Genomic DNA, 24811 nt, shown 5'->3' with positions numbered 1-24811 from the left:
CAAATGAAGTATTTTCAAAGATCGATATAACAACCAGATACATATTCATACATCTAGTTATTTATACCTATAAAAATAATGATTATATATGGTGACGCATTACGCTAGAAAATTATATTTTGCTATGGACACATTCAGAGATGTTATAACTACGAGTACATATAAGAATTAACAGAGAATGTTCACCTCTACCAAAATTTTTAATAGATTCTTTCTTTTTCATGATAACATACAATTTGATTTGCAAATATCTTGAAAAGATATTACATGTTTTCATTAATAACTGTACAAGCACTTTACTAAGAATAGCATAGTTAAATTTCATCAATCTTGAGCAATGTATCCATGTTACCTATACTATTTTAAATTGTAACATGTTTTTATGGACTGTCTTTGGTGTAAATATATTCTCAGACTAGAAAATAATAGTATCAAGAGGCCTGGAATGTGAAAACAGTAATGTACATTAAATTTAGTAGATTTGGTAAAAGTGCACATCATTTTTCATGATATTAGCGATCAGAAACTTTGCTTCTATATGTAGCGATTATAGTATGTCAATTATAATTAATTTGTTCAAATCAGATAGTATGAGCAGCATAAAATAATGTTTGGATATTAAAAGTATCAGTAGAAATAGAAATATTTACAACAATGTTTAATACTTATGCTGCTTAAACTACTTTGGATGTAAAGCCTGATATATTCTTACAAAGATAGGGAATAAATTAAAATTATTATTAAAAAAAAAAAAAATGTATCGTAAACATATGATGTTATACTAGTAAACAATAACAATTAATATTTTATTGTCGTGAATTTGAAAAAATCATTAAAACAGTTGCGTTTGTTCGGATGAGAGTACTGAAATAGCATTTAGTTATAGTCTGTGATTGGCAGTCACTCGGTTGTAATAAAGAATGATTCATTTTAGAAACTAACTTTAAATTACATGTAATACTAATAACATCACTGCAGTTCCATGTTGACATTAAGTTGAATTTGAATATAACTTCATCGGCAAACACTTTCTAAATATGCTTTAGGAAACATTAGCTAAATATACAAAGTTCAAAAGAATGTAAAACATAATAATGGCAATAATTACGATACAACAATTTTCTTTGTGACATTAATAATCTTATTCAGAAAAGAATAAAATACCAGCAGATATAATTGAAAAAATAAGTATAAAGAATGGTTTTATTTATTTTAAGTATTCCAAATAAGATAGTTTACTACTCGAAAATTATATGATTCCTATATAAATTCCTTCAATGTAAATACTTCTGTACTCTATGCATACAATAATACATCAGAGAAAGTTTCGGACAATAATTTACTGCATTGAATATTATTACTATATTTAGATCTCATGCTGCAGTATATATAGGATAAGATATATCATTCCAGAAATAGAGATATGTAGAATAAGATATTTCATTCCAGAAATTCGCTATACAAGTTTGTGTGCAATGATTGTATAGATATTAGATTCCACTAAACTTTTCTTTTTTTATAACAAATACTGCTTTAGAAAAAAGCATTGTCATTAGATTTCCTTAAACAATTTCTCTAGGTTCCAATATAAAATTTATGGAACAATGCCAGAAACCTTTACATTTAGATTGTTAAACTAGTAGAAACTATTATTAAATTAAGAAACAAATATTTTTACGTATCAAATAACTTTTCTAAAAAGTTTTGTATCCATGAATCGCATTTTTATAGTTTTACAATAAACGAGAAAATGTGTTTTACGTAACATAAATTAAATATACTGCCTTTTTTCATATTAGTGTTATTATTACATTACTCAAGGTAAAGAAAGTTTTATTACCGTCTTATTTTCATTCCAGCATTAATTATAACTTTAAAATGCATTTTTTTAATTATGATTGTTTATAACCATGAAATATCAAGATTTTTTAATTGATGTTAGTTAAAGGACATAACATGGAGGACTTCAAATAAAAACTAAAGAATGATATTATTTTATAATAAAAAAGAATTGTATTTATAAATGCTAAATGAAAGTTTTTGAAAATTTTGTTCAAATAACATTCCTATAAAACGCTTGAAATTCATAATACTTCGTATTAAATTTTAATGCACATCTAAAATAATTACAAAAGTATATAATGTTTCCACATATTGTATATTTTCTAACTATGAAAGAAAGAAAGACATGAATAGTATATATGCATTGGCTTCAACAAAGTTATAAATTACACAGCGGTTCTGACATTATTGCCATTCTTAAAATAAAAATTCTTCATCCGTATGATAATATTTAATACATATGGTAATCAATGTAAAATTAAGGTGCTCCAGTAAGTGCCTAATGTCATATATATTTTAATTAAATTCGAGCTCTTAATTTTTGTATTTTGGATATACTACGGGCAGTGACTATAGCATCTTTGTAAAAGAACTTGTTTCGCATATAGTTAATATTAAATCATTGGAGATTATGAGAATTCAATTAAGCTTAGTGTACAAATAGCATTATGTATGGCACAAGGTACAGATCAATATTCATTATAGTATTGAAATTGTATTGCCAATGTTTTTCTTCGTTCACACGTACTTATGATACGAAAAGGGATCATTGAGAATGTATATAATTAGTAACAGGTGTAAGGTATGCATGTTGTTTTATAATATTCAGAAAGTATACAACTAATTGCATATTAGTATATCTGGATAACTTGATTTATTTACACTATGTCTTATTTAAAGTCCATGCGCCTACTTTTAAATGATAGTAATGTCTTTAGAGAATGTTTTTGTTTCCGTTAAAGTACATCATACAATTATAACAAATTTTGTATGTTACCTATTCCCAGCTTTTATTACCAAACAGAATTTGAAAATAGCCTTATGTCAGTCAAGCTTCTCGTATTTAAGATGTATTAGACTCGAATTGTTGAATATTTTGTAAAACATAACATTTATCATTCCTCGAACTATGATATATGACAATAACTAATTAAAATTAAATGATAACGACATAATTCAAATACGCTTATCGTCATGAGGATACTGCAAGTGATAAATAAATAAATGAACAAGATCTTACATGTTGGTAATAGATATTAGAAATGATAAGTAATATGTTATCGTAATCTATTCTATTCTTTAAATTTTTGTTGCGATTCTCAAAAGGTAAAATGAGACACGTCACTGATGCTACGATGTTTTGTTTCACTTTTCAAGTACGTTCCATAACAACCAAAAAAGGGGGGATTGACAAGTTATTTTAAACTAATATTCAGGCTTGGGACTAATCTGTATATTGATGTAAGCATAAATAATGAAGCCCAATCTTAAAACACCGCAATCAGGCCTGTGTAATTTTGATACAATTAATAAAAGATGATAATCACATAGCGTTTTTTTTTTTTCTTTGTTGCAATCGTTAACTGCGTTAACAGCCCATAGCCATTTAGAATAAGAACGTTTAACCATACAAACGCTTAAAACAAATTTTTCCCGTACTGCAGCTTTTTCAACTTATTTAACAGGAAACCAAATAAGTTTCCATTAAAAGACTTTTAAAATCAAATTAAATTAGATCAACTCTCTGTTATTTGCTAACAAAAATGTCATTTATATAGAAATACCTTCAAATGTACTATAACATGTCATTGTAGTAGAAAAGTAAATTGTGATACTAAACAAAATTTTTAGCTTCTTAGATGTCCTTTGATCACTTTATCTCAAATTTTAGACATCCATCTTTGGCACAATGTATTAATTAAGCAGAAATAGATTATATATATATATAAGTAGAAAAAAGAACAATAAAACAGCAAAAATGTATACACTTTCCATCGCTACAAAAATTCAGTACATAATCTGTCATTATATAATGAAGAACTAAATAAACATGAATCGATTCATTATTTAAACTATAGAGGAGCACGGTTACAAACAAGTTCTTTTTCGAATTCTAATTACTTAAATGTAGTAAATTCTATCAGAAGAACAAAAATGAAAGGAAAAGATGGAAAACAGAAAAGATTGAACAAGTGTTGAGATATTGTTTGCTAAACACAATGAGTATGCATACATTGTTTTTATGTCTAACATTTATATATATGTGTATATATATATATATATATATACGCATATATATATATATATACGCATATATATATATATATACACGCATACAATATATACACGTATGTATATTATATATATATATATATATATATATATAATATATATATAAGAATGTATCTATGTACGTATATGTATCATTAATGAAAGTAAATTATGATGATATTACGGTGATGAAATTCAGTTCAGTTGTTTCAATATTAGTGTAATCATAATTAAAGCACTTGCATGTGCATATTTGTCTCTAGCACTCGCACATTGTCTTTTCACTAAGGGAAATAGAATACTTCACTTCACTCTTTAGATAACACTTTTGTACACAAAGCAGTATGTATCTATTTTTCTTTTTTCTTTTCCTTGTAAAACAAGATGTAAGAAGTATAACAGTTTCACAATTAACAGAGGAGCAGCGAAATAAACAGCTCAGTCCCAACTGGCGTCACTCTCACCCTCTTCTTCTTCCTCCTCCTCGTCAGAGAACATGGTATCATATATATAATCTGGATCATGTAGGAACTCATCACGACTTCTTTTTCTTAGCCCCATTCTACGCTTCTTCGTTGTTAGGGCAAGTTCGTCTTCTGTCGTTCTCTCCTTACGAAATTCGTAGACTAGTGGATAAATATATTCAATTGCAGCTTGGACAGCAGCAACATTGGGAGCTACAATGTACATTTCAATTTACTCAATAAACATAATAATTAAGATCGTATACGAAAACAATATATTTCCTTATAGATTTTTACTTCAATCTTCATAGATAAAGTATTTATGAATGTCGTTTATGCCAAGCTATGGATATATTTACCAGCCGTCCTTCAGTGTTTATAATTGAATGTCATTCGTCCGTATGTTACAAATTGATTTTTCATTGCAAATTTCTGAATGAGACATTTTCTATTCTAAAACACACTTGCGATCTTTCATCCGTAGCATTGCATAAATAACATTGTGTTAACGAGATATTTCATTCGCGATTGCAAAAGAATTAGTAATTCATTCAACGCAAACTTTAATCCAATAGTAAAACAAACCTGTTACAGTGACACTTCCAGTAGAAAATATTTTCAATGTAGCTTTTGGTTCCTTCAGCTTGTATGTGACACCAGGATGTAATTCTGGCTCATAACTAAATAAAACGAATACATGAATATTTTTGACTATAATACATTATCGGTATAATAGATTATATATAAAAGGGTATATATCAAAATCATTGTTAGTCAATCAGTTCAATTATTCCTGTAAATCACATAGGTTTATTTAAACATACATAAGTATACTTACTCTGCATTTTCTTTATGACATGATGAAAATGATGTTATCTTGATTGCAAATGGCATACAGCATGTACCCAGTACATTAACCACTCTATAATTGTTAAATCGTACTTTGAATCCAAGCTTCTGAAGTGAACGAGCAAAGCGGCGAGCTGCTATCTTTGCTTGAACTTCACTAGTTGCACCGGTACATGTTACTTTGCCAGAAGACCATATAGAAGCAGTGGTATATGGTCTCCTTAGTTTCATAGTAATCATCTACAACATGCATGCATATACTAAGAACATTGCCTATAAATGTTATTCAATATTTCAAATTATTTAGAATCTAAAAATTATATTAAAACCTAAAGATCAACTTGTTCGGCTAGAAAGTTTCATGTAGTCCTAAATTGTATGTATATCTCGCTTAAAATTGAACTATGGCTTTAACGATCTTGAAAGGAAATTTACGATACATCCAACATATTCTGATATTTCTAATTTAATATATATTAAAGCATAGTTATATTCTCAAGTAGAAATTAATATTATATCAAAATTATACTAAGATCATTTTCATTATCATACAGATAATGTATGTTATATAATCTATGAATGGGATAAAATCAAGGAGTGTACCATTTTATTAAACAATTAATCATAATCTTTTACTGTTAATTACAAAAAATTAAAAGCCAAATGTAAAATATTTATGATTAATTTATAACAAATAACTTTATATCTTCTTCGCATCTTATTAACACTGATACTTTCTCTTGTTACTTTAATGTTTAATATTTTTTAATAAATTTTTATTCACTGCTTAAAAATACATTGCAAATTTTATTAAAGTATGTAAATTGTTGTATGTAATTAAGAAAGATCAAGTATGTAAGCGTTCTAGTAATGTAATTTAAATTTTCTGCATAGAAACATTGAACAGAAATTAAAGATATAAAAATTAAGCTTACATCACAATCAAATATATTAAATATAATTAATTTGCTACAAATGTAAACAAAACGAGACTGCTTCAAAACATACCCCATTCTCTCTTCTATATTCCACATTAGATCCATTTAGTGCAATTTCTCGTAAATTTAAATGACACCTAACACTGAAGCTGCAAACTACATTATTGATAACGATATCCAATTCACGAGGTTCTTGTTCATGAGGCTCCATGTAAGGTTGGATCTGTCCATCAAATATCCTCTCATCTTTTTCTTCTTTACATATGTTGGTATTGTCTAAATTCTTTACATCCTCTACGTGATTTATCGATGTGTTTGTTAAAGGTTTCATGCCATTCTTTTGAATAGCAGTTGCCATAATATATACCTACAGAAAAACAAATAAAAAGAAAAAAAGAAAATTGTAACTACCATTATCCTGTGTATATAATCTAACATAGAAACATTAATTAGTAGCGTTACATCACTTATTACTTTATACAACATAGCATTTCGTCTTATGATTTATAAAGTAATTTTTAAACAATAATGTCCTGGTTTTTTTTTCATAAAAGCCAATTTTGCTTGATTTAAGTACTGGGGAATAGAATATCTATTTGTTATATCACTAAATTAAAAAAATTACTGATTAATTAATATAACATCGCCGTTTGTTATGCCATTAATTATCAGAAATATTCATATATATTGTATCATTTAAATTATTTGTAATTCCATCAACTATTATGTAAATCGATATATACTTTAATCTCAAATTTAATGTTAGGGGTCCGCAGTTCCCAATTTAAAAAATTTTAAGTTTGTATTCCTCAATTTTCAATGACTTTTCATTTATATTGAATACCCAAAACATAAGAAGCTCAAAAAATCATACAAAAAACAATAACTGAAAAATACGGTACTTCTAAAAAAAAATGATCTTATATAGTAAAGTAAAGGTTCAAGTTTCTTTCTCTAAAAATTTAAATAACTAATAATGACATTTTATGTAAAACAACATGATGTTACTGATGTTACCTCACTGGAATGATATATGATAAGTATGCAGATACGTCCTATAAAAAATATATCAATTTTAATTCAGAAAGATAATGAATTTCCGGAGGAAGTTAAATTGAAATTCTACGAAATTGTTTTAAAATTACTGCAAGTGAAACATAGCGGAAATGCGCAAACATTTAAAAGAGACGATGTTTATAGAAGCACGCGAACGTTTAATGAAAATTTTCGTGAGATGTATTTCAAAAATGCTGAGAAATGTTCGAAAGGTTTTCTGGGATGTTAGATGAGGTGACAGTAAGAAAAGATGAAAAGCACAATTGCTATTCCTTATAGCGTTAAATGACTATAGTACTAAATTAGAAGATTAAAATCTCGATCAACAGCGGCAAACAAAATAGAAATCGCACTCACTTGTGCCTATGTTATATTCTTTTTTATTAAAGATAACTTCTTTGTTGACAAGTGCCAGGAGAACGCAAAGTTAACTCAATAATCACTGCCATTGTTTTCGGCCATCTTCACTAGACTAGCTACTGATCAAAGTCACGGACGCGGCAATGATACATAAAAGAGAATACTCATTGATAAAGTACAGCCGTGTAATTTTCCTAGTATATTTTTAAATTTTCCACTAACTGTTAAATTCTATATAAATTTATATATGTTACATCCTCTTCAGTAAACTGTATCAGCATTTAAATAAATATTATATTTTCTATCTTATTGTATGTTAAGTATCGAAATGAAAATATTACCAATAAATTTAAATATTGCTACTTGGAATTTCCCTAGATTTTTTCTAGAACTTAGATGCCGATGTTTCATAAGATCTTCACCTTATTTTAATTAATTAATTAAAAGACGAATACATAAAAATGATTAATAATAAAGAAAATATTTTCGCATAACCTATTATATTTTCTAATACTACCATTTGATTGTAACAAATCAATTATATATACATATACGGATTAATTTAAGCAGTTGTAAATCGATATCGTGAAATCTATACCTAATGGCAGTTTTCGTTAATATCAAACTACTATTCATGCAGTTAATATCAAAAACTATTTTCAAAAAAGAAAATGGCCAGATGCAAGAAATATAGAGGAATATTTTATTAATCAATATGTTTATTTAATAAAATTACGAGTATAATAATAATAGTAGTAATAAATAGTAATAAAATAATAATAATAATAATAATAATAATAATAATAAACTTAGTATAATAGTAGTAGTAATAAACTTAGAATAATAATAAATAAGCTTTAGAACAGTTTTATTAAAATTACTGATCATTGCAAAAAGTGTAAGAACTAAGAACAAGCCGTGGAAAACTTTCACAATATATACGATGTAATTGTCATTTACGTGATATAAGTTCGCAACCACATTTGTGGGGTAGTGTAAAACCATGGACATTGTAGAACCTACCGCAGTGTAAAGTTTATACAATTTCAAATAATTCCAACAAATACTACAACAGTTCGATTTGCATTTAATGCTGGATCTTTATGAAACAGTATAATCAATTATAATCTTTTTTCACGCAATTTTAAACTAAATCTACCAATTAAATCGAAGAAATTGTCTTTATATCTTGTAGTAATGGCAAATAATGGTATAATAATTGTTTATTGCAACGTAATCGTCAATAAAAACATTACGGATCATGGTTGCTTATAGAAATATAATCGTGTTTTAGAGGATAATAAAAGCGAAGGTTCGGCTGAAATCGAGGGAGAGAATGAAAATGATGAAAATGAAGAAGCGGAAAAGATTCTTATCATAGATCCTGATAGCGATGTTCGTTTTTATTATTCCCTTACTACTAACTTCATCAATAACAACTTGAAAGTTTATAATGACATAATTCTTATATATATATGTATAATTATTTCATTAATGTTCTAGGAATTAGATTTCAATCATTCGAGACTAACAAAATTAGAAAATTTGGAACCATTGAGGAAGATACATAGATTGTGTTTTACGTGGAATCTGATAAAGAAAATTGAGAACCTTGATACACTTACAACTTTGGTCGAGTTAGAATTAAGAGATAATCAGATTGTTGTTATAGAAAACTTAGATGCTCTTGTAAATTTGAAGTATGTTACTACATTCCTTATAAGTAAAATAAAAGATACATTTTCTTTTAGTAAATATAATAAATAGTAAATTTATCAAAATAATATCCTAAATTTCTTGGACATAAGCAAATATTATATTTTCAGACTTTTAGATTTATCTTTTAATCGTATTAAAAAGATAGAAGGATTGGACAACCTATTGAATTTACAAAAGTTATACCTGTCGTCAAATAAGATTCAGTGCATTGAGAATCTGTCACATCTAAAGAACCTTACAATCCTTGAGTTAGGTGATAACAAAATAAGAGAAATAATTAATCTTGAAGCACTTGAAAATTTAACAAGTTTGTTCCTTGGTAAAAATAAGATAGCAAAGATAGAAAATTTGGGCTGTTTACAAAATCTTCAGTTATTAAGTCTTCAAAGCAATCGCATTATAGAAATAGAAAATTTAGACGAATTAAAGAATCTTGATCAGTTGTATTTATCTGAAAATGGAATAACATGCATCCGAGGATTATCAAATTGTACAAAAGTAACAACTTTTGATCTAGCAAATAATAAAATAAAAAAGATTGAAAACATTGAACATCTTGAAGATTTAGAAGAGTTCTGGGTAAGAATATGATTAAGAGCTGTATATGCATATTTAAATACTATTTGATACTTAATGTATTTTCCAGATAAACAACAATGAAATTGAGGATTGGACAACTGTAGAAAATTTAGCAGTTAATAAGAAATTACAGACAGTGTATTTAGAGCATAATCCTATTGCCAAAGATCCAAATTACAGAAGGAAAATTAAACTGTTGCTGCCATGGCTTGTCCAATTAGATGCAACACTTTGCAGATAGACAATATTGTTCTGCAAAGTAGACCTCTTTGATAACTCTTTGAAACTGTACCTATTGATACTGTTGCCTATCTCCTTCTAGTATTACTTTAAAAAATTATGTATGTACAATTCTATCAATGAGAAGTATGAAATAATTATGTCTTTTTAACTAGAAATGCATTCCTTTTTTTTACGTTTTATTAGCAATTTTGTTGATATCACATTGTTAAACGACTGAAATTTGTCGTTGCTTTCAACAAGAAAATAATATAAATGCTCAAGGATAATTGTTTTCATAATTTGTACAAAAGCTTTCGAAGTAGAAATTTGGGAATAGTATCTTCTTTATACCTTCATATGATTATACAGTATAAACATTTTTCTTATCTTACTTAAATTGTGGGTACATTGACCTGTTCTGTAACATTTAATATTTTGAGGAACTTCTCTATATTGTTCTCTTATTATTGAGAAAACTTTATATATCTTGATACAATAATTTTTAAAAATTGTACGGAACTTTAATTGAAAGATGTTCAATATATTTATACGAGAATAGTAGCACAAGCAATAGAAGGAATTATTGAACAGTAATTGTGTGAAGACATTGTTGAAACTAAATTGTTTTAAAACCACATACTTCAATTTCTACTTGTAATATATTCGTAACAGAATGCTCAATGTATTTATTTCATATTTCAATGTATTGTAAAGTACATGATTATTGCAGAATCTTTACTACATTAGGAAACCAATTACATTCTCATTCGATTAACTTTTTGCGCGACATACAGTACAGGGCAAAAATAAGTGGATAAGGTAGGGGAAATAGGTATATCAATGATGTTTCATTTCATACGGATTGTTTGCACAGAAATGTAAACGTTAATTTCAATTATTTACCAAATAATGTACTTCGATTAAACCTCATTGATAATTCTACCATCTGTCCGTATACCCTTTCATTTAATAACATAACATCGTGTACTGTAATTTTATGCTTATTGATATATACATGTGAAATATATTGAGATTATGTAAATATGTATTTATTAAGTGACTTACATTCACAAACATTATTATTATTTCCGTCAAAAGCCTTGATCGTCGTGCAATTTTTACTTGAATAACTATAGAACGAATCGTTGCAACATTTATTGAAAATTATTTTACTGAATTTATGGATGGAACATTTCAAATTTTGCTAATTTTTATGAATCGTTACACTCTGATATATGTATGAATATGATACACTAATGGTTCCACTAAAATCTAATTATGTACAAAACTAAGATATTGTTATTTAATTATTGTATTTAAATTTTCATTGTACGCTCATACATTCACTATACATATAATTTGAAATATATATATTTGAGTAATAATTACAAATAGTAATAATTATGTAACAAAATAATTTTGGACGTCTACGAATCTCAGTATAGTTATTAATATTTAAGATATAATATATGCAAAAGAAATGTGATTTATTAATCTGATGATTACATCATGTTTCTTGCCCATATTGTTACATTTGTTCCATTCTAGACTGAAAAACTTGTAGAATTTAATTAGTACAACTGTTCCTAAAATTATTATTTTTAATGTAAATATATAAAATGAACTCGAAACTTTATTGCCGGTCCAAGTTAAAATTGTAAATTGAATTTTTGTTCTAAAAAAAAAAAAAAAAAAAAAAAAGAATTTTACAATATATTTTCTTATTTTTTTTTTATGATACTCTTGTTAAATAAGCGAAGAAAAGTATATTTCGATCATTCAATACAATATAGAGAACAATTAAGTTGATTAGTACTCAATAACATCTAATTATTCGCATTCTTTTTATTTCTTGCCCTCTCTTGTATTCCATTTCTATCATAGTGAAGAAAATGAAAAAAAAGCATTGAATTTTGTTTCAGGACACAACTTTTATCTATAGCTTTTATTTATGTTATGTGATAATTTTCGACCGGTGAACTTAAAAATTACCCCCAAATTCCTAGATCCAACATCGATCATTATCTATCTCATATCTTTCTTCCTATGTACATACGTACTATGCAGTACTGACGACACAAGAGGCCACAGAAGTAAGGAAATTACTGCTCTCTATCGTCCACCGTTATGCGTTTATTCTGTATTATTTTATTCGTATATATGGCACTTTCGGCCAATACGCGTACTCATTTCTATGACTGTGTTGAAAATATCGGAAATAGCCAGATCCGTATTCCTTTATCGGTGAATCTGTCGATGTATGACGCCCTCATGGATTTTGACGAAACCTTTTTAATTACTTTGTTACGATGTAAATGTAATATGTAACGAGAAAAATGATGAAAACGGGCAGTCAGGCCTCAATGACCTTGAAAAACGTAAAATACCGTCCAAGGTTAAACTTCTTTTACAAGTTTTTTCGTATTTTCTGACAGTACCCGACGAATAGAGACGAAATATAATGGTTCTCAGTCTAGGCATAAATGTTTAAGACTTATCTAAAATTTGATACTCTGAGCCTACTGTAATGGACTACTCTGTTTTACGCATCAGATAGATTTTTACACTTTAAAGCGTTACTAACGAGGGAGATAGGTGTTCTGGGAATTCCCGTGGTGAGATAATTCCTTTTAGCGGCGCGGTGTGTTATCCCAATTCCCGATAGCGGCGCTCCGATCGAGTTGTAAATACTAGACTCAGCTGTAGTACACCATTTTTCAAGTTTCAGTTCCCTTGGTGCAGCTCGATGTCATGTTTTCAATTGAACTCTACTCTATTATGTAAATTTACATTTTTTGTATGACATGACATTTACTAACATCTTTTTTGTATGACATGAAATACTATATACTTACGATATACGATTGAATTGAAAGTTCAACATGAAAGACAACGATATTTTCGTTCTTGCGAGACAGGCAGGCGAATAGAGATGTCGCTGTTCTGTGTGAGACATTCATAGCATATCACGCATGCGCAAAACATGAACCTTTTTTCCTTCAATATTGATTTTTCACGACTTAGTTTTGGAATGATTACTTCTATGTTTTCGGCAGAACCAATTCTAGTATTAGCTGTGCTGAATAACATGACAATACTACATCGGAACCCATATTTTGTGTTAGAGGAGACAGAGCCGGCTCTAAAGTCAAGACTGTTATATATATGAATGCCGGACTCCCGCATTGTTGCCATTCTTGTATTTAGCAGGCTAGTACTATAATCGGCCGTGTTTTCAGTATATGAGTATTCAGGCCTGTTTATATGATCATCACCAGAACTGTGTAATTATATGACCGTAGTTCAATTACGGGACGATAACCGGACGATTTGTTAACAATATCAGGGAGTTCCCTCAGTTTCATATGAAAAACTATTCCTCGACCTTTCATGAACTAAAAGTCGAAAAAGTGGAATATATTACTTATCGTCTTTGAAATTATTATTTTTGGTAAGTTGTACTCATTTTAAATGTACGATTATAATTTTTAAGTATTTTGATTTTCTTTATAAATATATTATTTTTTCAGACTTTTTTTATTATCTAAGTTATGGAGACAGATATAAAGGAGTTTATACCAAGACCTTATCAGATTGATCTATTTGAAACTGCATGTAAAGAAAATGTTATTATTTATTTACCAACGGGAGCCGGAAAAACATTTATTGCTGTTATGCTTATTAAAGAATTAAGTGCGGATATACGACGGTATGAGTCATAAATTACACATTTTTGTCAGTTATTGTCATATAGTATATAATCATATTTTCACCTTATCAATATTTAAACATTGTGCTATGAATTTTATATATAGGCCTTATGCTGAAGGCGGTAAACATACCATATTTATAGTGAATACAGTACCCTTGGTCATACAACAAAGTGATTATATTAAAAGATTAACTGGTTTGTCTTGTGGAACACTCAGTAGCGAGGAAGGAGTTGATTTTTGGCATGATGAAGAATGGAATGAACATCTAAACCAACACGAGGTAATGGAAGTCAATTATAACTTAGAAATATTGTTGCAAATATTGTTTTTATAACATTATACGAATATATGAATTATAATATGAATTACGTATTTAGTAAAATCTTAAAGAATGCTGTATTATAGGTTTTAGTAATGACATCGCAAATCTTAGTAAATGCACTTTGTCATGGATATATATTTTTGAATAGAATAAACCTGATTATTTTCGATGAATGTCACAGAGCAGTAAATGATCATCCTATGCGACAAATTATGCAACTCTTTGAAAATTGTCCTAAAGAGGAACAACCAAGAGTATTAGGACTTTCAGCATCATTATTAAATTCTAATGTGAGGCTGAAAAAAGTACAATCAGTTATGCAGGTAAATTTCATATAATCACATTAAAGAAAAATTTTATTTTAATTAATATAATATATAAATTTTACTGTAGTCTTTGGAAGTTACATTTAACGCAAGAATAGCTACTGCGACTGTAGCTGATAAAAGTTATTATGCATCACCAATTGAAGAAATTATTCAATTTGACCAGCATATTATAGACGATGTTGGGGAGTGCATAAATAATATTATTAAGGAAGTAGAATTAATCCTAAATTGCATAGCGTTAAAAGATAATCTGAAGTATAATGAATCAAGTGCAGAATTTAGACCAAAAACTACTAGTAAAAAGCTGAGTGGCATATTAAGAAACATTCAGTACCACTTTCTACGTACAGGTATTGTATATATAGTGCCAGGATATATATGGTACACTCAAGAGCAAGAGGTTATTCTATATGCAAAACTAAGCCGGGGAGAAAATAAAGATTTTTGCCTTTTCTGTTTGTAGGTCTTGTTTCAGGATAATTAAATTTAATTTGTGATTCATTAAGTATATTTACATTCAAGCTAATGTATGAATTTTGAAACTTAATTTTCTCAAAGACAAGGTCTCAAATAAAAAATATATTTTTGTCAACCTTGCATTAGAATAATCTCCTGTCCACCTTAGGACATATCCTAACATATTGTATGCATAAAAAATAGGATGCAGAATAATTTACAAAATTAATTATAATATAATAAATATAATTAAATTTGTATGTATTCTTCTCTAGTTTAACAAATTTTATTTTGATATAGGAATTTATGGCGCAAGCAAATGTGTTTTACTTCATTTGATTCAATTAGAATACTTGAAAAAAAGTATAGATGATGTGGTATGTAAATATTAAACATAAAGATATATTGAATTTTGTTCGTTTATATTGTGTAATGTAATATGTAATATTTAGGAAACACTATATATTTTGGAATATCTTATAACAAACGTAATTAACTGTAGAAAATTATTAGAAGATAAAATGAAAGGGAGTCCAGAAAAAGAGAGAATTTACAAGTGAGTTACTTCTATTTATATTTATTGTATAATTCGTTAATATTATTTTGAAACAATATTATGGAATTTCAGTTATTCATCTGATCAAATTCGAAAACTTCTCAAAGTATTGAAAGACTTTTATAATAACAAGCATCATGATCAGGTATTTTGCTGTATTATTTTCGTACAACGTCGATTCACTGCAAAAATATTATATCAGATATTAAAGGTAAAGAGTAATTTTTATGTTTATAATTTATATAAATTTATCTTTTTCTCATTACTTTGTAATTTGTGTAATATTTTAGAGCATATCCTTGCATGACGAGGAATATAAATTCTTGCATCCAGAGTTTGTGGTAGGTGTGTCCAGTAATCCTTTTAAAAATCCCAAAGAATTGCTATGCGTATCAGAACGGAATAAGGAGGTTTTGCTCAAGTACGATATTTTATAATAATAATACAATCTATTATATACAAGCGTATTTATGCAATTTTAATATAAAAGTCAGCGGATACATTAATACATCACTATTCAAGAAATACACAGTTCTCTAAACTTTTCCTTTTTCTTTTTTTTTTCTTTTTCTTTTTTTTTTTTTTTTAGATTTAGAAATGGTTTGTTAAATTGCATTGTTGCAACGGATGTTATAGATGAAGGTATAGATGTGCCGAAATGTTCATTAATCGTTAGGTACGATTTGCCAATGGATGTAAGAACATATATTCAAAGCAAAGGGAGAGCACGGCATGCATATAGTCAATATGTAGTATTGCTACAAAAAGATGACTCACAGTATCTACGACGACATACTGAATATAAAAAGATAGAACAACACTTGAAACAGGTGCCATTTTCTTAAATTTTATTCCTTGTCGCATATATTTTCATACCGATTTTCTGCTTAATAAAATATACAATAAATTGTACAATCAATTTTTTTACGTTGTCAATGAATACTAAATATCAGTAATGTTAATAACAATCAATGATAGTCGAATGTATAAGCGGAAAAACATTTTGCCGCCGACATCGATTAGCGATATTAAAAAAAAAGAAGAAAAAACCTTTTTGCTGTTGATAATGATCATCGGTAAACAAAATGAAATCCTGGTCATGGATAATGGTTAATAGCTTGTTATACGGGGCATAACTGTATGTACATATACATATATACATATAAATTTACTCACTTTCTATCTTTTAACTAGCTTCTAGTAGACAAAACTGATGAACGTAACGTACCAACTGAAAATGAAATACAAAGTGAACTATATCAACATGACATAGAACCATATCAAGTAACTAGTGATGATGGACAAGTATGTTGTATAACAGAACAGATGGCAATTAGTGTAATAAATCAATACTGTACGTCTTTATTGAAATCAAAATTTGCGTGTTTATCACCTATTTGGACTTTACGTAAAATTTCAAAAAATTATCCGCCACTGTATCAGGTATTAGAGGCTGAAATATTTTAAATCTTTTTTTCTCTTGTGCAATGATTGTAATTTCCTTAAATAACGTTTTAGGTTTCTCTTACATTACCATCTATATCTCCATTCAGAAGTACTATTCTTGGTGATCCTATGATTTCTATTAGCAGTGCAAAGAGATCTGTTGCTATGAATATGTGTATGGAATTACATAAAATCGGAGAATTATCTGACAATTTAAAGCCAGTTACAATAGAAACACTTCAAAAGGACCTAAGTTATTTATTTCCAAATTGGGTTGACGAAATTGAATCAGAAAAAAGTTCAGTAGGAACATACAAGAAAAAGCGACATCATCAGTTACAGGTAAAATAAAACAAAAATTTATTATTTCATTGAGCAAAATGTAGTAAATGTTGTTACTAAAAACCACCATTTATATGGTATAGTTCCCATCAGCTCTCTATGGTGCATTTCCTCTTCCTCAAGAGACAGTGTATCTTCACATACTTCATGCTACACCTAAGTATCCTGCACCACATCATGATAATCGCTATTTGACATTCTATAATTTGTTACATAATAGGGCAGGTTTTGGTATACTTTCTACAAAACAAATGCCACAGGTATAAATTTCCATTTGTTTTCTAATCTTAATAACAAACATTCTATACGCTTATACATTTGCTTATACATTTTATACTCTTATTGTAGATACCTTCTTTTCCAATTTTTATGCGTGTTGGTGAATTAAATATTGACGTGAAAGTAAATCACGCAAAAATGATTTTAACTGAAGAAGAAGTTATATATTTAAAAAGGTTTCATACTTTAATATTTAGTGATATCGTACCAGTTATAAAAACCTTTATGGTATTCGATAATTGTAATCGTGATAATTGCTTTTTAATTGTGCCAGGTAAATGAAATTTATGATTGAACGGGGACAGATTGGAAACTTTCGATTTTCGAAATTGCCGCTAGGTGTTCCTTTATTTATTATTACCATTGCCATTCCGAAAGCTTTTCAATCTGCGCTATGCACTAAAATAATAATTCTATATAGATAATAAAGATATATTTATGTATTCTCTTTCGTACTATATAAGATACCATTAATATTAGGCCTTTTTTAATATCTTCTATTTTAGTGCTATTTTAAAATATAATTTTTTAGTTAACGAAGACTGGGACATAAATTGGGAAGTTACGAAACAGTATAGTTCTATTGAATATATATCACCACCAATTCCATTCCGTTTTAAGAGTTCTGATTACGAACTAGCACTGGTTAAACCTAACTATAGAGCTGCAGACACATATATTGTTACCCAAGTATGTGATGATATCATGCCCAGTTCATGTTTTCCAACTGATCACTTTTCGACGTATATTCATTATTATAAAGAAAAACACAGATTGGTAATAAACAATCTAGAGCAGCCAATGTTAGAAGTAAAATCAATATCAAGGGCAATAGATTATATAATGCCTAGGTAATACATAATTCTTTATATACATATTATATACAAATGAAACTAAATTCATAATTAAATCGTATTTCTCTATACAGAGATAAGAGTGCTGAATCAAAGAAAGAGCATTTAGTTCCAGAATTATGCATTAGAATTAATTTTCCAGCCTTATATTGGCTCAAAGCAACAACTTTACCATCTATATTGCACAGAGTCTCACAGCTCTTAATTGCAGAAGATCTAAGATACATTATTGCTAAAGAAAGTGATTTAGGAACATTATCAAATAATATGAAATGGCCTTCATTAGTAATAACTGACCAAGGAAGAGAAGACTCATTTGAGCCTTTATTAGAAATTTCTACTACAGAAAATATTGATAATTTACATCCAGAACCAATTTCAAATGGAACAGAAGCAGATGGTTCGTGTACATATATATATATATATATATATATATATATTGTTATTATTTATTTATCTATTTATTTATCCATATATATTATATCTCCTATACCTAATATAGTTTTTAGATACAATCATCGCTTGTCATAAAACATTAAGCTTACAAATTTCTTTAAATTAAAAGCTAGAACCTAGAGTAGTCTGTATCCTTAAAACGTAGCTAGCTAATCTATGGTAACAACATTCCTTTGGTTTTAGATCGCTATTCAGTTTCCCTACTAGTTGCTCGAAACTCTACTATACACACATCTCCCTCGCTGATCTACCTCCTAGTAAATTTTTCATCTTTTCTCTAATTCTCCATCTCTTCTCTTATTCTTTCATAAATTCCCTCACAGAGCATGAAATGCAACAAGGATCCTCTTCATCTAGATTATACATTCGACACTTTTGGTTCTCTTCCTCTTTATGTTGTATTGCACTAACAGTTATCATATGTCAAGGGAGAAATTAGGTCTGAAAAATTTTTTCGTATCGTGGCCAATACGAGTAAAAAAGAGTAATTAAGGGTTACAGAGCTAGGTGGGATACCTTGTGTATATATATTGTTAATTTATTTTTACTTTAAAGATAGTTTGCCTATACGTAGACTATATATTTTTATACATTAATAAAATGTCTATTTTCATATAATATGAAATTATTTCACTAGAAATATTTTCACAGAATTATATCACTATCCATGGTCAAAACATGAAGAACAACCAGATTTGGACAAGAATATCGAAGAAATTCAGCTAATTGAAATAGAACACTATTGTCAGTTTATGAACGAAACACAGGATCAAAATAATAGTTCAATTGTAATATTCTATATCTTTTATATACATACTATACATACGTTTCACTTTATATTTCTAAAAATTTGAGCAACATTTCTCTATGTATAACATTGTTATCTAACATTTATTTATAATACTCATGAAATGTATTATTTCACAGAAAAATGACAAAATTAATTTTTTGAACAAACCATCAGTACCAGTACCGGCTTTGCAAATCTTGTCATTAAAATGTTCGTATGGCCCCGATCCCGGTCAGATCGCGTATGTAAGTATATTCTTAATTGTTTTTGATTTAATTGTAATCAGTTAATCTAGTCTGTTTATGAAAACAAATTTTTATAGGCATTAACTAAAACAGGACATGATGCGTTCAATTTAGAACGATTAGAAACATTAGGAGATGCATATTTGAAATTTATTACATCATTATTTTTATACAATGAGTTTCCGAAGCATAGTGAAGGTTATTTAACCGCACTGAAAGGAAAAATTATTGGCAACCGTAATCTGTATTATTGTGGAGTTAAGAAAAACATTCCGGGATGTATGAAAGTTGACAGTTTTATACCTTTGAGTAATTTTATTGCACCAGCTTATACAGTGTATAGGCAAGTTCAAGATGTGTTATTACATGCAAAGGTTTGTATTATTTGAATATTCCAAAACTAAATCATACACACAGTAAATTATGTAGTAATATAGATGATGTAAACTAATAAGTTGTAAAATTTAATGAAGTAAATTGATTAAATTTATTGAAAAAACAAACTCTGCGTAAGGTGTCACCAAATGTTTTATACGAAATTGAAATACCTCGAGATGAGCAATTAAGTGGACATATAAGCGAAGCCACGAAAAATGCAATACAAACAAAAATATTAGATTGGGAGACAGCAGAAGCACAAACTGGTATGGAACATTATCTTGGAATACAAACAGTTTCTGATAAAACAGTAGCAGATTGTGTAGAAGCATTGATTGGTGTATATCTTAGAGTAAGTACAAAACAAAGTTTTATAATATTGTAATAATTTTTTTTTAATATGAATATTTTCATTTTTCTAGAGTATGGGTATTAAAGATACTTTAATATTATTACAATGGTTTCAAATTTTACCATATAAAATTGATGCTAATGAATTATTGCTTGGTACCCCTCGGAATCCAATAATTTCTGAAGGGAACATAAATCATTTAATGCCTTGGGCTTCCAATATAGAAACAAAGCTTGGATACAGATTTAATAATAGAGGGTATTTACTGCAGGTAATTAACATTTTACAACAACTGAGTGTTTTATTTTTGATGGATTGTTATATCGAGTTCTTTAATACTAAGATCTAGTTTGGCAACTTAGTTTAACTAAAAAATATAACTTTCAAGTAAAACAGTTGAATGTTTCAGGCCTTTACACATCCTTCATATACACCGAATAATATGACTGAATGTTATCAAAGATTAGAATTTCTTGGTGATGCAATACTTGGTAACAGAATGTTTATGATTTTAAACCTTCTTTTGAACGTTTATTGATCAATAAAATATTAAATGAATATGCTTGACTTAACGTATAATTTCAGATTTCCTAATCACAAGCTATATCTATGAAAGTTGTGGGAATTTAAACCCTGGTGCATTAACAGATCTAAGATCTGCTCTTGTTAATAATATTACTTTTGCATGCTTGACTGTAAGACATGGTTTACATATCGCTCTACTATCTTATGCTCCAAAATTAAATAATATTATTGAACGATTTGTGAAATTTCAAGAAGAAAGAAATTATGCTGTGAATGACGAGGTATTTTACATTAATAAAGGAAACGTTAAATACATTTTGAATTATTTAAATATATATGTGTAAATGTATTTCTGTATTTGTATATAATACATTCTATATTTACAGCTTCTATGGATTTTATTAGAAGAAGACGAATGTAATATGGCTGAACATGTAGACGTTCCTAAAGTTCTAGGAGATATATTTGAATCTGTAATAGGTGCAATATATATGGATAGTAATAAAAATCTTACAGTAGTATGGAACATTGTATATTCCATTATGCATAAAGAAATCGGTACGTATTTATGAAAATAACATAACAGTTTTATAATAACATTAAAATTGTTAATAAACATTATTAGTTGTGGTAACATATAGCTTTTATTTAGACGAATTCAGCAAAAATATTCCAAAACAACCAATTCGTGTTTTATATGAAACTCACGGCGCACGCCCACAATTCCTGTGAGTATTATTAGTAACAATTAACATTTCATCTTCGTTAAAATTACTTAACAATTATATATTTTCCCCAGGAAAGGAACTATTATTGATAATACGAATATTGTCATGGTTCCTTTAAAAGTAACTATTGCTGGGAAAGTAAGACATTTTTATGGGTTCGGTGCTAATAAGAAACAAGCGAAGTGCGCTGCTGCAAAGCAAGCTATAAAAAGCTTCTTGTGTAAGAAATAGATCAATATCATAAGACATTCTTTCATGTTCACTGATGGTTTCACCTACTTATGTTTCTTCCCTTCTTCCATTTTCTTCTATATAATATTGCAATAAATAATATAATAGTATTACAATAAATAGGATAATAAAAAAGATCATCAATATTGTCTATTTATTTATTATAGTCATATTAGATTTACGTGCAGTGTTTGCTGTTTTCGTTCTTCTGTTAAATTTAATATACGTAAATAATATCATATTCAGAATATTATTTATGATTGAAACATTTTTATGTTATTAAATCCTTTTACTAAAAAAGCAAAATTATAGTATAACTTTAGACTTTAGAAAGGTTTTTAATGATGAAACAAATATTTATGTTACATAACATTTATTTGACATTAGTTAAATACAAAGTAATTAGTAAGGTAATCATAATAATCGTATAAGGCAAAAGTTTGTCTCTAAAATCATTATCGTGATCTTGTTTCCTCCTTTCACCTCCCGTGCTACTCGGTCCACCGTGAGTCGAGTCCTAGGCCGCATTAAGGGGAGGGGGAGAGAGAAAGGGGCAGATACGACCGGGTCTGGGTTATTTTTCCGCGATAACGTTACACAAAAAATTCTAAGCAATCAATCAAAGCGCCTTATTGCGGTTAAATTGAACAATATTCATCGGTCGCTAAGAGACTTACTTACCCCTTTCATAGGAGTTCCCAGACGTGTGTATACGATCGTGGTCCAATCGACGGTCTTATAAAGTCTCGATACCTGCTACGTAGAATCGTCCGAAAGTTAACTCGTGAAAAATCAACATGTATGATATCAAAGTTCTTGTTCTTGCATGACAGACAGAGATGAGTGAAATGTGTCAGTCTCTGTCTGAGACATTTATAGCATGTCCCGCAAGAACAAGGACTTCGATGTCTTCCATGTTGACTTTTCGCGACTCAGTTTTTGGAGGGTATCTTCTATGCTTTCGGTATAATATATAAGTATGGAAACATATTTATTGGGTTGGCAACTAAGTGATTGCGGATTTTGTCATTACCACCTAACGATGCCAACCTAATATATGACTGTAGATTGGACCACAGTCATTACATCAGAACACATCCACATCGTCCGAAATTTCAGAAGCAACTCCTTGACCACGAATATTTCATCGATATTACCGAGGATCGACATTCTTCTTCTTATGCCGTCACATGCTTGCAACATATCGTGGCCCTACCGTTAATTGTTCAAATATTTGCAGTAAAGGAAACCATTGCTGTTAGAAAAAACTTGTGTTTCATGAAAGTCGTCGTACACCTATCCAAAGAAATTGCCTGTTTTGTAACCAACATTTGAACAAGCGCTGACCGAAACACCACAATTCCAATACAGATGTTGCACCACACGGTCAAGTCCAAGAAGCGGTTTCACGCGGGCATATACAAAAACCTATAAAGAGTTGGGGGCTGCCCTGTTTAGTTCCACTGTAGATCAATAATATAACGATAACGACTTTGCCGACCGTTCACTAAAAACGTTGATCTCATGGTGTCACTAGCAGCGGCAATTTGAAAACATTATGCTCTTATACAACTAATAAGATTGCTTTTTCAAAAAATACTGTATAATTTTCTGAGCGAAGTAAATGTGAGTTACTTTCTTGATTTATTAAAAGAATTACCACGCGCATCTGTATACAACCATCGATTCAAATCATTCTTCAATTATACATAATTAAACATTCTTAAAATGGCGTCCAAGTAAATCGTACGCTATGCACAAATTTTATACATGCATAATTTTTAAAACAGATTTCTTCGCCTTAAAATTTGTATTTCTGAATTCTACTTCGAAAACTACTTGAAAACTATCATACCATATAAGAATGGGTTATAAATTTGGTGTGCTCAAAAAAGCTCAAAAAGAATCATTTTATCGACGAAATCAAAATAAACATTCAAATATATGTAAAGACTTGTACAACATACCAAAATACAAAATATTGTAAATTTAGACAATATTTATTGGTGGGGTGCTATATATGTTACACCTTTATTTCAAATTAGTCATGACAATGTATAGGTACAATAAAATAAATTCAGTACAAGTGTACAAAGAAGCAGTTATGTATATCAAAAAAGAGAAACATATGTACAATCAAAATATCACATTAAATCAAATCAAATTTCTATAAACATTAAATAAATAGACTTCCACTCTAATCGCAAGTATATGCTATTAAACATAATCTTTTAAATTATTTACTTCTTAATAGTTGCTGTATTTAATTTAATCAAATATTTACCTTACTCTGAATTTTGAATGAAATCCTTTTGAATTCTTTGAAATTCTTCGAAATTCTTGAATTCTCTGAATTAGTTCAGCTGAAATATCCTCTCTCAAAGAAAATCGTTCAGACTTCATTGTGTGATAATCAAAGTACAAAAATCGAAGCAAAATTTGTAAAATTAATTACAAATCAATCGCCATTATAGCTGATACATACATACATACATACATACATACATAC

General features: G+C 28.6%; 4 protein-coding genes and 1 long non-coding RNA gene across 8 annotated transcripts in view; 2 read left to right on the top strand and 3 right to left on the bottom strand.

The window, feature by feature from the left end:
- LOC117204089 (transmembrane protein 231) overlaps window positions 1-16507 on the bottom strand; it is a 34552-nt gene extending 18045 nt beyond the window's left edge. The window contains exon 1 of the mRNA XM_033441129.1: window positions 16498-16507. The gene's annotated coding sequence lies outside the window, so the exon portion shown is untranslated. The remainder of the gene's footprint in view (window positions 1-16497) is intronic.
- On the bottom strand, window positions 4473-7919 carry LOC117204087 (TATA box-binding protein-like protein 1). 2 transcript variants are annotated; one of them, XM_033441126.1, is made up of 5 exons: window positions 7778-7919; window positions 6435-6731; window positions 5416-5666; window positions 5163-5257; window positions 4473-4790 (listed from the first exon to the last, which is right to left on the bottom strand). In XM_033441126.1, the coding sequence occupies exons 2-5, from the start codon at window positions 6720-6722 to the stop codon at window positions 4552-4554; spliced, it is 873 nt and encodes a 290-aa protein (XP_033297017.1). In that variant the 5' UTR covers window positions 6723-6731; window positions 7778-7919; the 3' UTR covers window positions 4473-4551. The 2 variants fall into 2 exon arrangements, with proteins under 2 accessions (XP_033297017.1, XP_033297018.1); XM_033441127.1 differs by having other exon boundaries at window positions 7784-7917.
- LOC117204082 (protein phosphatase 1 regulatory subunit 7) lies at window positions 8631-10921 on the top strand. 2 transcript variants are annotated; one of them, XM_033441119.1, is made up of 5 exons: window positions 8631-8990; window positions 9075-9175; window positions 9284-9480; window positions 9607-10078; window positions 10146-10921. In XM_033441119.1, exons 1-5 carry the CDS (start codon window positions 8978-8980, stop codon window positions 10317-10319), a joined length of 957 nt encoding a protein of 318 aa, XP_033297010.1. In that variant the 5' UTR covers window positions 8631-8977; the 3' UTR covers window positions 10320-10921. The 2 variants fall into 2 exon arrangements, with proteins under 2 accessions (XP_033297010.1, XP_033297011.1); XM_033441120.1 differs by lacking the exon at window positions 9075-9175.
- On the top strand, window positions 13852-22333 carry LOC117204079 (endoribonuclease Dicer-like). 2 transcript variants are annotated; one of them, XM_033441111.1, is made up of 25 exons: window positions 13852-14009; window positions 14116-14293; window positions 14419-14658; window positions 14729-15014; window positions 15421-15497; window positions 15573-15676; window positions 15749-15887; window positions 15967-16097; window positions 16266-16506; window positions 16871-17119; window positions 17195-17464; window positions 17548-17724; window positions 17813-18017; window positions 18276-18594; window positions 18672-18997; window positions 19705-19841; window positions 19981-20088; window positions 20166-20462; window positions 20603-20818; window positions 20889-21089; window positions 21228-21309; window positions 21404-21624; window positions 21730-21901; window positions 21996-22071; window positions 22143-22333. In XM_033441111.1, exons 1-25 carry the CDS (start codon window positions 13852-13854, stop codon window positions 22300-22302), a joined length of 4770 nt encoding a protein of 1589 aa, XP_033297002.1. In that variant the 3' UTR covers window positions 22303-22333. The 2 variants fall into 2 exon arrangements, with proteins under 2 accessions (XP_033297002.1, XP_033297003.1); XM_033441112.1 differs by having other exon boundaries at window positions 13869-14009; window positions 14154-14293.
- A 325-nt stretch (window positions 22334-22658) lies between these two features.
- Window positions 22659-23784, bottom strand: LOC117204090. The gene is made up of 2 exons (XR_004487012.1): window positions 22984-23784; window positions 22659-22909 (listed from the first exon to the last, which is right to left on the bottom strand). It is a non-coding gene; the product is annotated as an uncharacterized LOC117204090 (long non-coding RNA).
- Between the last annotated feature and the right edge of the window lie 1027 nt (window positions 23785-24811).

Source organism: Bombus bifarius, unplaced genomic scaffold, assembly GCF_011952205.1.
Source record: "Bombus bifarius isolate JDL3187 unplaced genomic scaffold, Bbif_JDL3187 scf7180000007977, whole genome shotgun sequence".
Taxonomy (NCBI): Eukaryota; Metazoa; Arthropoda; class Insecta; order Hymenoptera; family Apidae; genus Bombus; species Bombus bifarius.
The sequence above is the reverse complement of the archived record's forward strand: the minus strand, read 5'-3'. Positions and strand labels throughout refer to the sequence as shown.